We start from the raw sequence: 11,838 nt of genomic DNA, 5'->3' as shown, positions 1-11,838 counted from the left end.
ATGGTTTTATTTAAATACTTCCTGTTGATAGTTTAAAAATATTTTATTTCAGTTTCAGTGTTTATTCTTCAAATAAAATCAAAGAAACAGAAACTGTATTATTTAAACAATGTAAGTGGGGTGTTTCTCTCAACTTCAAATCTTTTCCAATGCAAGCACATGCTAAGTTGAGAGCTCTGTCCAGTTTGACTCTGTTCTGCAAGCAATTTCAGTGAACAGATGCTTCTGGTAAAAACAATTCATTAAAAAAAAATTCCCCAAACCTCTAATGTACATCTCAGAAAACAGACACTGATCACTTAGTTATAAAAACCTGGCAAGCTGTCTTCCTCTTTTTTCAGAAGCGTCAGTTTCCACAAGCACTCGGTTTTACAAAAAGCGGTCGTGCACATCCAGTTCCACCCTTGAGTAACTTCTAAACACTTCTGGCTTTCCTCACTTTATGTTTACCTTTTCTCCCTGTTGCAGCCCCAGCATGTGACTCCTGAAGGAACTGGAGCTTTAGAGATAGTCAAGGCCACAGAGAAAACCAAAGAATCAGCATGTAAAGCCACCAGTCAGCTTTAGCAAATGCTCTACTGGGAGGATTGTTTCTGACATACCTGCGGGGATTTGTGCGAGCGCCAGCTGTACTGGTGACTGTGGAGACTGGCCAGCAAAATATTTTCATCAGTATCCACCTGGCCAAACCGCAGTGTCTCTTGTGTGTCATTACAGATCACGAAATGGCTGAAGACTAACTCCTCTGCCTCAGGGCATTGGTTCTGGAAGGAAAGGGATATGAAAGTCAGTAAGAAGCAAGACATTTGGCAGCTGCCTGCCAAGGGGCGACTGTTAAAACACAGAAATGCAAGATCTCTTCGATTAGCTTTGGTCTCATAGTACTCTACTCTCTGCAAAATATACTGTTTAGATTGACAAAATAGGTTGACAAAAATAAGACTTATCATATTTTATTTTATGTTTCTGTAAAGCAAATCTTAGATTTAAAACTACAATAAAGACTAAATTTCCTAACTTGGGTAAAAAAGTTCAACAGAATTCCATTCTGTGGGAAATGACATGTCACACAGGGCAGACAGGGCACTACAAACTGAGCAGGGAGGCATGAAGAGGTTTCTCCATGCTTGACAACTGATCTCTGAGACCAACAGGTTGCACTTCCTTTTCCCCAGCTGCTGCTTCTACTTTGAAATGTTGCTGCGGGTCAGCAGAAGAAGACCCTCTCCTGATACCACAACACTTGAAAAGTCAACTAAAGAAAAAGCAAGAGATATGGGGAGGGTATTTTCACAGGTCCATGAGGCTAGTTTGAAAATGCACTATGCAATTTAAAAGGAAAAAAAAATATCAAGGGTTTTAAAAGTATTTCTGATTTTACAATATTTTTCTCCAGCCTGCAGCATCCTTCCATCCCTCTCTTTCTGCTTTTCATCTGGCTGCTTGTCACTTTGTTGACACAATGAGACTATATGATAGTCATGAAAATTACCAGAGCTACAGGTTTTCCGTTCCTGAAGGCACGAACTATAATCCCCTGTATGGGAGAGGTCAAAGTGTGACTGACAATTTGATTTGGAGATCATCTCTCATATATTTCTGCTCTAGTCACTACTGGGCTGGCACCTTCCACTTACAAGCAACTATCTAGCAACCATAACAATTACTCAGAGAAAGTAACATTTGGATAGTTTTCATGCAATTAAATAACACAAAGGATTCATCTTCATGTGGGTTTTTTTACCTCTTTTTGACCCATCTTTCCTAGCACACACTTTGGACAACATTTTACTGTTGGTTGGTTTCCTTCTTCATAACATAGCCCAGCTGGTCTTTTCTCATCCTTTCTTTCCATGATGTTTTCTCTAACTTACGGAACCTCCGTGGTTTCTAAGAGCTGTATCCCCTCCTTGCTCTCTTGGTGGACCTTTTAAAAGGACCTAACAAAGCTAGCACCTTCCCCATCTCTAATTATATGAGTTTCTCAGTTCTTTGATGACAATGTGCTTGGATGCCTGCAGAAACTCAGAGATCAAACAAGAGGGAGAGAAATCTTTCTTCGCAGATCCCAATGGATCCTCAGTTATCCATGAAGAACTGTCTGGTACCTGGCTTGTAGCCCATTGCTGGGTGATGCGCATGGAAGAGTTTTTCTGAAATCGAGGTGTGCAAGGTATGTCTAATTTAGCATCCTTGAATGCATGTTCACCACCGTTATAAACTTCAGAACCACCTACAATGGTTGGGGTTGGAAGGTGAGGACATCATTTATTCCAACCCCTCTGCTGAAGCCTCTCTGGACAACCTGTTCCAGTGCTCTGTCACCCTCACAGTAAAGATGTTTTTCATGATGTTCAGATGGAACTTCCTGTCTTTGAGTTTGTGCCCATTGCCCTTTGTCCTTAATTATGGCAGGTTGTAATTCCTTTTGTAAACAAATATCAAAATGATTGGCTGGGAGTGTTTGTGCAAAAACTATTCACCCAAGGAGTATTTAAGCGTGAGAATATTTAGATTAATGGTTTCTCCCCACATCTCATGAATTGTTCTGTGTAAGATCAGGTATGTTCTGTGAAACAGGAGTTAGGTTAAGCATAACCAAAACTACACTTCTTCCAAGCAGCAAAATTCATTACAGAGAAATATGTCTGTATCACATTCAGTAGCAGATCTGGGTGTGCTAAAGGCTGACATTTACAGTGCCACTTCAGAGTGCAGAGTTTATTTTGGCATTTTCTAGTGGAGGATCTATGACTTTTTGCTGTCAAGTTGCCATACCCACATACCCATAAGTCTACCACAAATATATATATTTTCCTATAATAGCTTTGCAAAATGTTCTTTTTCAACGGGAGGATTTACTATCCACAAAGCTAAGCATGTTGCTATAGTCAAACCTAGATCTAACCCCGGGGGAATTTAAGAAAAGGTTTTTCTTTTACTCCAATACACTTTCTTGCTGATTATGTAGAGACTGGAAAAACAACACCAGAAAGTGACAGACTTCCTTCTTTTTACCTTACTAACTAACTTAGTTTCAAGTAAGTAAACACAAATTGAAGGTTCTTGCATTTTCCAGAGGGAAAAGAGAATCCAGCAAGTTTTTGGCATGCATAGAACTCCTAAATTGTGCTGGGGGAATGTTATCCCATCAGGAATTATTAAAAAACTTCCACACATTTTGCTGCTGATGAATGACTGCCATTAGTCATTAGTCTTAAATGCTAGGTTTGCTACTAGAATCCAATGTTTTTAACAGCAACACTTCTCAAAGTTAAATGAAACTCAATTTTATAACAATTCCAAGGTTTTAACCCAGGAAATACCAAGATTTGCATAATAAAGCATTGGTCCATGCTGCCAGGCTTAAGAGAAAGCTACTGATGCCTCAGGCCTTGGCAATAAGAGATGACTAAAGGAACCTCAAGGAAGCTTGGAGATGTTTTAGCTGTGTATGGCAACTATTCACTGCACAGGCAGGGTTCTAAGCAACTCTTATTCTCCTTGCAGTAAAGACAGGAGATTTTTCCCAGACAGAATAGCACCCCTGCTTCTTGGTCCCTGAGGATCTGCAGCAAGTCCTTGCACCCATCGCAGGGAGATGGATCCCACTTTGCTACTGAAGTCTGACAGTAGAAGCTTCTAGGAGGTAAGCAGAAAGGGAGAAAATAAAAAGTCAGCAAAAAGATGGAGCGAGGAAGTCTTGACTGATAAAAGAGAGTCTAGAGAAACCAGCCATAATAAAAACAAATAGAACTGTGCCATTTGTGTGGCAATGATGCTGCAGGGCTGAATGATGATTCCAGGAGCAGAAAATACGTACGTGTGGATTGGGAAGAAAATTTCCTCTCTCAATTAAAACAGCAAATCAAAAGAATCAGCGAAAGATCAACAGCCTGAATCAGATATAGACTAGGGTCAGTTACTGGGGGACAATTTCCTGCCCCTCTTAAGATAATTTTTCAGCTGTTCTTTTCTCTCAGAGAACCTGGAAATTGTCTCTCCTTTATTGGGCTTTCAAATATTTTGTGAATTCTATACAGAGAAGGGGGAAAACATCCTACGTAATACTAGTCACCAGGTTTTCCCTAGTCATTCAGGACTTTCTGCTCATGTCTCAGCTCTTAGTTATTTCAAAGCATTTCTGGATCTGGAAACAAAAAACAAATAACAAAAAAAAACAAGAAACAAATAAAAGCCTAGGTCTCTTTATATCCACAAGGTTATTTTCTTTGTGCTTCACAAGCTACTGAAGACTTCTGCAAGCTGTTTTTCTCCCTCATGTACACACACACACTCTCACCTAGTAATGTTTTTTGGACAGAAAATCTTTAGCAATTTCTTATCTCCTTTGAAGTTCCTCTAAGAGAAAAGAACATTTTCCTTAGGATTCTTTAAATTTCATTCTCAGAGAGATGTCCTGACATTGTCAGCTAGAAACTTCCCGTATCCTTTCCCTTTGTTCTTTGTGCTTAGGGTAGAAAGATGGGGAAACTACTGTGATCACAAGATGTCACTTTGACTGATCCCAGGCTATTAAGAAAACTTATGCAACTGCCAACAGAAAGGTTAAGCACCATGCAGACCTTGAGGAAAGTAAGTTCTAGTGGTTTAAAATAGGTTTAAAACAGGAGCTTTTGTAACTTCCGAGGAGTTTTGGAAAACATTTGCAATGCAAAACCACAAAGGAATAGATTTTTCCCAAGAATAACATTCAGTACCATCCACACCTGGGGAGCTGTTTTCTCAACTGACCCTCTGTCTCTAGATATCACAAAGTGCTAATGCTGTAAAACAATTTGTGAAGGCTTAACTGCCCAAATAAAGGGAAAAAAATCACCACATCCTTCACCCCAATTATATTCACAGGAGATCTGCATTTTCTACCTCACTTGATAGTTTATGTGTTATTACCAAATAATAAAACTAAATTAATTACAACCTTGAAGTTCCCGGTCCAGCTCTTTGATTAAACCCATTACTCTAGCTTTGCATTTAGATGTTCATTAACTAGGTACTGTTTGTATTTAAATGGGGATTTCAGATTAGACAATGAAATATGTCAAAGGGGGAAACTGTTTTTTAAAAGTGCTAATCCTCTAGATTTTCAGCATGTGACTTAGAAGTATAAAGCAAGTTGTGTGCCTGGTGTTTTTCAGGTTCAATCTACTTTCAAGTTGTTCACCATTACTTAAACAAAAAAAACACCTCAAAGCTCCCCCCCCCCCAAAAAAAAACCCACCCCAAACCAGAAAACAAACAAATTAACAAAAAAACACACCAAAAAAACCAACTAGAAAAAAAACCCAGTCCATATCTAGGAAACAAAGACACTGACAGAGGCTTCTGGTAATTCTGAACTCCTGACCTAAAGGTGCAGGGCCAAATTGTTTCATGCTTCATCTGTCTGTCTACTGACTACAACATCACTTGTTTCAGATATTAATCCAGTAAAGAATACGTGGAAAATTCAAATAACCTTTCCTGGTTATTAAATAAATGCTTCTAGTTGCAGCATTTGTATTGCATTTTGTGTGAACAGCAAACGTTAAACAACGCTTATTATTGGGAAATTTATTTCCTCCCCACGCAGCGCATGCCAGCTTCCCAATCTGGAGGTAAAGTCACATAAAAAACATCTTGGCAACAATTAATGTAATAATCCATTTTGAACCCACTTGTGTGTTAACTGTTTCCTAATTTCAAAGCAATGCAAGTTTTTATTCTCAAATACTCAGGGCTAGATACCCACCACATCAGAACATGGTGGCAAGTACCCTTGACATGAGAGGAAACGAGAAAATTACAGCAACAATTACAGAAGTATATCCTCCTGTGGCTCATGCTAACATTGCCAAATCCATGTATAAATCAGTACCAACTATTCATAGAATGTACCTGTCAGCAATATACTATGCGACATATGGCTCTACTTAATCAAATATACAATTCCATTTTTTTCAACTCAGAATATTCCTTCAAGGCACAGAGTAGTCAGTCAGTCACTCACACTGTGATGTGGTTTAAAACATTTAAATATTTATGCACCATATTTTATTTATATGTATAGCTATGTCTGAGAGATCTTTTTTTTTTCCATCCTAAGGGGAAACTGACCTTTCTGAAGGCCATTTTGCAGTAGTTGCCACACATGTCTTAGATGAGGGAGTAGTACTAAGTCAGAAATATTTTGGGTTTAAACAGCCTATCAAGGACTCTCTTATACTTTCTATGTTTGTTTTTTATTAAAAGCATTGTTCAAAATATGACAAAAAACAGAAATTGGAGCTACAAAGATTTTTGTTCACATTGATATTCGAGCCAGCTGTAAAGATTTAAATCACACTAGATCTTGTTTTATGAATGTCCTTTTGCAACAAGAAAACCAAGGAATGCCCTTAAAAAAGAATTTTTTGATATAAAACAGATGGTTTATCCTTTTTGGGGGTTTTGTTATTGTAGTGCCATGATAGGTAATTAATTCCCAGGCTCCACATAGGTCTTCAGGCAGATGAAGAGAATGATTTGATTTCAAGGCTATAGTGGAATAAGGGAATTACAGGCCTTTGAGGGGTCATTGCAGAAGCAAGGTTCCTTATACTGGGACTGGCTTCTGCCATTAATGCTGCTTGCACACAATGTAATGTGAAACTAGTGTTGAACTTCAATAAGGATGGCAGTAGTAGCTGGAAACAATATGCTCTGGTGCTCAGACTTAGCTGTGCTTACATATCATGTTCCACTCACCTTTTCATAAATTAATGGAATATTATGCATTTTAAGACCAAGATTTTGATTATTCTGATAGAAATCCATGTAGTTTCACTGAAATGTAAGCAGTTTTGGCTACATTTACCTTTACAGATAGCAAACATTGTCTCCTAATTTTCATTGATATTACAGAATTAATGTTTATTAGTCAAAATCACTTCCAGTATAAGCTACAGCTTTTACATCTTGGAATATTTTCAATGAATGCAGTTGTTATTCTAATTTGCTATTAAATTAATCACAGTAGTTACATTGTCACTATTGCATTTGCATACCTGCTGCCAAGCTTGAATTGCTGTATTTAAAGAATGAAGTGCATATTGGCCAAAGTTGATGAAAATGGGGTCGACCATTATTGTGCAGTCCAATAGCCTTCTTCTTGTGCTGCTGGAAATAGCAATCTGACCCCAGATTTTTAAAGGTTTCACAACACTCTGCAGAGTCACATTTCGACACTCCAAAAGTTTACAGTTGGCTTGAGTTGAAAACTGGATCTCCTGGAACACTGACTCATCGTTCCACTGACGAAGATATACATGAGGCTCATCAAAGGAAACTATCATGTATTCTAGTTCAGATGGCATGTTCTTATCAGATAAAAATGGCTGAAGAAACTTTGGTGGTGCTGAAAAGTGAAAGAAAAAACAGGACTAGAACATCACCATCACCATATTTGTATGTTTTTGTAAATTGTGTGCTAACTGCTTGTACATAAGATGAAAACAAATAAAATTCATTGAAGAGTTGACATTTCTGAAATCTGAAATGAATGCTGTTCACACTGTTTGTTAGATGTAAAATAGAATTGTAATTAATAGCAACTGCAAACAAAAGTATCTGCAAACCAAAATCTTTTCATGGTAAATAGACCAGCCACCAAACTGCTTTATCTACACACTGCTAAATACTTCAGATTGCTGCCTATTTGGAGGAGAGACCATATTTCTGTGAGATTTTTTGCTATAGTAGATGTCCATGATATTCCACACGCAGCACATTATGAACACAATAACAATTAGCACTATGCTATTTGCTGACATGTGACAGTGCAGGCTGACAGGCTCCACAGTGGAAGGTGTCTTTGCTGCAGTTATGGACAGCTCAAGACCACAAACCCCCTGAGATGCGACATATTACCCCATGATGCTAGATATGAAACAAAACTATCCTGAGACTAAAGCATGAGAAATATATCACAAAGAAGATTTTATCACCTTCATTGAAGTCTCAGTCCTGCAAAGTGCTGAGCACTGAGGCAGCAGACACTGCAAGGCATGTATACCACTTGTGTAACATTAAGCATGTGAATATTTCCACTGATGTTATTATTTACGTTGCTGGAACTACTCAAATGCTTAAAATCAGCATATGCTCTAATGGTCTACAGGTTTGGAACCAAAACACTCCTCTCTATCCAGGATCAAGCCCTATTATTCTACAAAAGTGTAATAGATACAGTAAGTTTTGTGCTCCCTTTGTGTATAACAGCACAAAGGAGTTCCAAAACTTAAGGCCTCTAGATGCTGTAACAACAGCAACAACAGCATAAACTCAGCCACTATTAAAAAATGAAACAGCTGGGTTTGATTTTAATCTGATTTTTGCCTTTTCCAGGATACGTACTTTTAAAGACTGAGCATCTGGAATTGTAGTGCAATAGTGAGGAAAATTATGTACTGATAAAAGTAGCTGATAGACAAGAAATTATTTGCTAGTCATTGAATGTCATTTTTGATATGATTTGATAATGAATATATTATAATACTTGCAGAGACACAAAAACTACTCACAAACAAAGCTGTCCCTGTCAAAACTATCCAAGAAGTTTGCCCATCTTCCACAGAAAGCATTTCTGGTATTTGAAAATCAGACAACAATCTAAAGATCTCTTGGAATGTATTTGCCATTAATGCAATGACAGAAAGCACTGAACCAAACCATATGTAGCTCCAAAAGTGATTCTAACTGAAATGACAGTTAAATCTGCAGTTCTCAGAACTCTTCCAAGGAATTCTTACTAAGGGGGTCGCAAAATCTTCAAATATTTTAGTAGTACTGTTAATATGCTGGAAAATGGCTCAAAAGTGAAGTGGCACCTGCTGTCACTAATCAGACTACGGAACACAGACGGCTTCTACAGTTACCCGTTCCGGAGGCAGGAAGGGGCTGATCAGCCTCACTGCCTACCATATGTACTTTTTCAGTGCACAGAAGTCATCAGTTTTACCCTGAAGCCTGTACCACTGATGGTTGATTGTGATAATTTATTTCAAGAATGCCTGTTTGAATGAGGAAATGAAGACAGCAAAAGAGTGGTTAAGCAGCACGTATGAACTATATGCTTTTACTGTGCTACACGAAGGAGTACATACCTGTGCCAAGTTGATCAAGATGATGGCATAGGTGGACTTCCAAACAGGTAAATTGGATCACCACACTTAGTGATGGCACGAACCAAGGAGTAAAACAGGAGTCAACCCTGGTACAGGCTGCTAATGCCGTGGGGGTTACAAGCTGATCACATGCGCTTTGGGAGCCAGATTCACTTTCCGAGCTGCAAAAGGTAGATAACAAAGCAGTACTTTCATCACTTCCAGGATTTCACCACTTTACAATAGGACTTGACCTTGTTCCATGTTCATTTTCTGACACAGACAATGCCATTGTTTTATTTTAACTGTTAATGTCAGTGCCTGTACTTTTTCCAAAGCAGAACATAACAGACAAGATTATAATCCAATCACACTTTTATCACACTACACGTTCAATTTGAAAACATTTGAACCACAAAATCAAAACATATTTACAGAAAATAAAACCATAATACACCAGGTATCTTTAATTGCTGAAATAGCTAAACAGCTGCATTATCATTAGTTAAGCTATATGAATGACCTGCAAGTTAATCTGATCAAGAGAATGATTTTTTTTTCCCCACTTGATTTTAAGGAAACCATCTCACAATCATCAAACTACTTCTGTACTTCTGTGCATGAACCCTGTCCCTGTAAGCTTTATTTCCTTTGTTCTTCTCACTCTACAATCATAATTTAAAAGGAATCTCCAAGTGTTATAAGCTCGGCCTAGAGCCCTTTACTAGCATGTATTACAACATATTAACTGCACTTTTAAAATGCCATGCCACTGATTTTTTTCATAGCTGTGCTCCTGGCACCGTGAATTTCCAAGAAATTATCTTTCAGTCTTTTGAGAGACACTAATGCTACCTCAGAATTCTGTAGGTCACCAAGACACACTGAAGTATAAATAAACTTTCTAATTTAAGTCAAATCTATCCTTAATGTTCCTTATTCTCACTTCTTTTGAAGTTTGGTACTAAAGAGTTTTAGTTTAAAAGTTTAAACTTGATTCAAGAGAATTATGTCCACGTCCTCAGTCAAATACTGTCTTTACTTTTCAAATAAAATTTAATCAAGGATGAACTCAGGTCAACTTAATATTTCTGTCAGAAAGTCATTAGCTTTTATAAAGCACCACAAATACATTTTCATTGACATTTTCAAGATATTTTATATTCAAACAGGAGTTTAAATTTGAACACCGGTTTTTAAAACAAAACGTCTTACACTTTCAGGACCAAATTTTTCATCATGCAATGCGTTTTACTTCAAATTTTGCATATATATAGTAGGTACTAAAATGTTCAGCTATGAGTGCATAAATTCCAGGGATAGGTAAATTTCTCAGTATTATTTTGTGGTACAGTAACTATCTAGCACAGTGTTTATTTATAGAGCTTAAATCCAACTTCAGGTTTGTGGAAATAAAATACTCATGCAGCAGTAAAACACAACTAAAATTAGCCAATTATCAAAGAATCATGACAGAATTTTAAGAATGAATTAGGGTGGTAAAGGATGAAACATAAATGACTTAATCGGAATTTTAGCTGCTTTCCTGTGCTTCTTTACTTCTTCAAATTGTCAATGTACATTCCAAAAATGGTGTTATAAGCCTTTTGAGAACAGGCATCTTTGGAAATAAAATTATTCTTCATGTTCACATGATAAAATATCTATAGGACAGGACCACAGTCAGAGAAGTGGGATGCTTTTCTTTGCTTTGCCATGGATATTTCTTAGATTGTTGGAACAAAGTATGGAAGCAAATCTGAAAGAACCAAAATTCATATGCTGATTTAGACAACTAAGTACTTTAGGATCTATGAAACTGGTTAATTCTCTCACAATAATGATTAATATTCAAAGATTTTTTGCTCATTACATTATGATTAGAAACAGAAGTTCAAGAACATACAAAATAAAAATGGAAAAATGGTAGATGGGTGCAAAAAATGCTAACCAAACTTTGAGGAACTTTAAAAAAAATTGCACTTTGATATTCTGAATCAAGACTTAATTCACATGAACAGCTGTAACACTAATTGCAGTAAAAAGGAAAGACATTTATTACTGAAATTTGAGAAATACAATTTGAAATACATATATCTTTTCCTCAAAAACCTATTCCTTGAGTGGAAAAACCCCCTACTGAGTGTCAGTGACTCACCATTTTTATTTCTTTTAATATGCTTTGGAGAACCATATTTTCATAGAATAAAAAACCCCAAACAAACAAACTCCTCCAATTTCACATTTAGTCAAATTTTATGTACTTGCTTTTTATTTACTGAACATTTTACTGTGGTGGGACCTTCGTAATTTATCACTCATAACCACAATGATCACAGAGCAACATGACATGCTTGATGCAGATGGAAATGTGGCAGGAACTTCACACTAGAGAGACAATGTAAAGTAATTAGCCATATTTTGCACTAGCTTTGCTGCCCCACAAGCAGCAGACAAACTGGAGGTAATATTCTGGAATTTAAAGTGCTGGGAACAAAAAGATTCAATGCTGGTTTTCGTTTGCTCATGGAGAGTCACCTTAGAAACCAAAAAGGCTCAGCACTGAAACAATTGCCTGCAAAATTCAGAGTCCAGCCACATGCTTAAAAACCTAACCAGAGAGAAACAGCAAATGAGAGTGGGACAATGTTGCTCCATGGGACAGAACTGGCCTTGCACCCTGTCTCCTGCTAGG

At 37.4% G+C, this 11,838-nt stretch overlaps 1 protein-coding gene across 1 annotated transcript in view; it reads right to left on the bottom strand.

Moving 5' to 3' along the window:
- Window positions 1-602: 602 nt before the first annotated feature.
- The window catches only part of LOC114068236 (vacuolar protein sorting-associated protein 13B-like), a gene marked incomplete at both ends in the record, with an annotated part of 202,250 nt that continues 191,014 nt past the window's right edge, over window positions 603-11,838 (bottom strand). The window contains 3 exons of the mRNA XM_027904187.1: window positions 603-764; window positions 7,047-7,396; window positions 9,144-9,325. Of these exons, the coding sequence (XP_027759988.1) occupies window positions 603-764; window positions 7,047-7,396; window positions 9,144-9,325 (694 nt within the window). The remainder of the gene's footprint in view (window positions 765-7,046; window positions 7,397-9,143; window positions 9,326-11,838) is intronic.

Source organism: Empidonax traillii, unplaced genomic scaffold, assembly GCF_003031625.1.
Source record: "Empidonax traillii isolate 1590-97213 ecotype Southwest subspecies unplaced genomic scaffold, ASM303162v1 scaffold1017:size211477, whole genome shotgun sequence".
Classification (NCBI taxonomy): Eukaryota; Metazoa; Chordata; class Aves; order Passeriformes; family Tyrannidae; genus Empidonax; species Empidonax traillii.
This window is presented reverse-complemented; position numbering and strand designations above follow the sequence as displayed.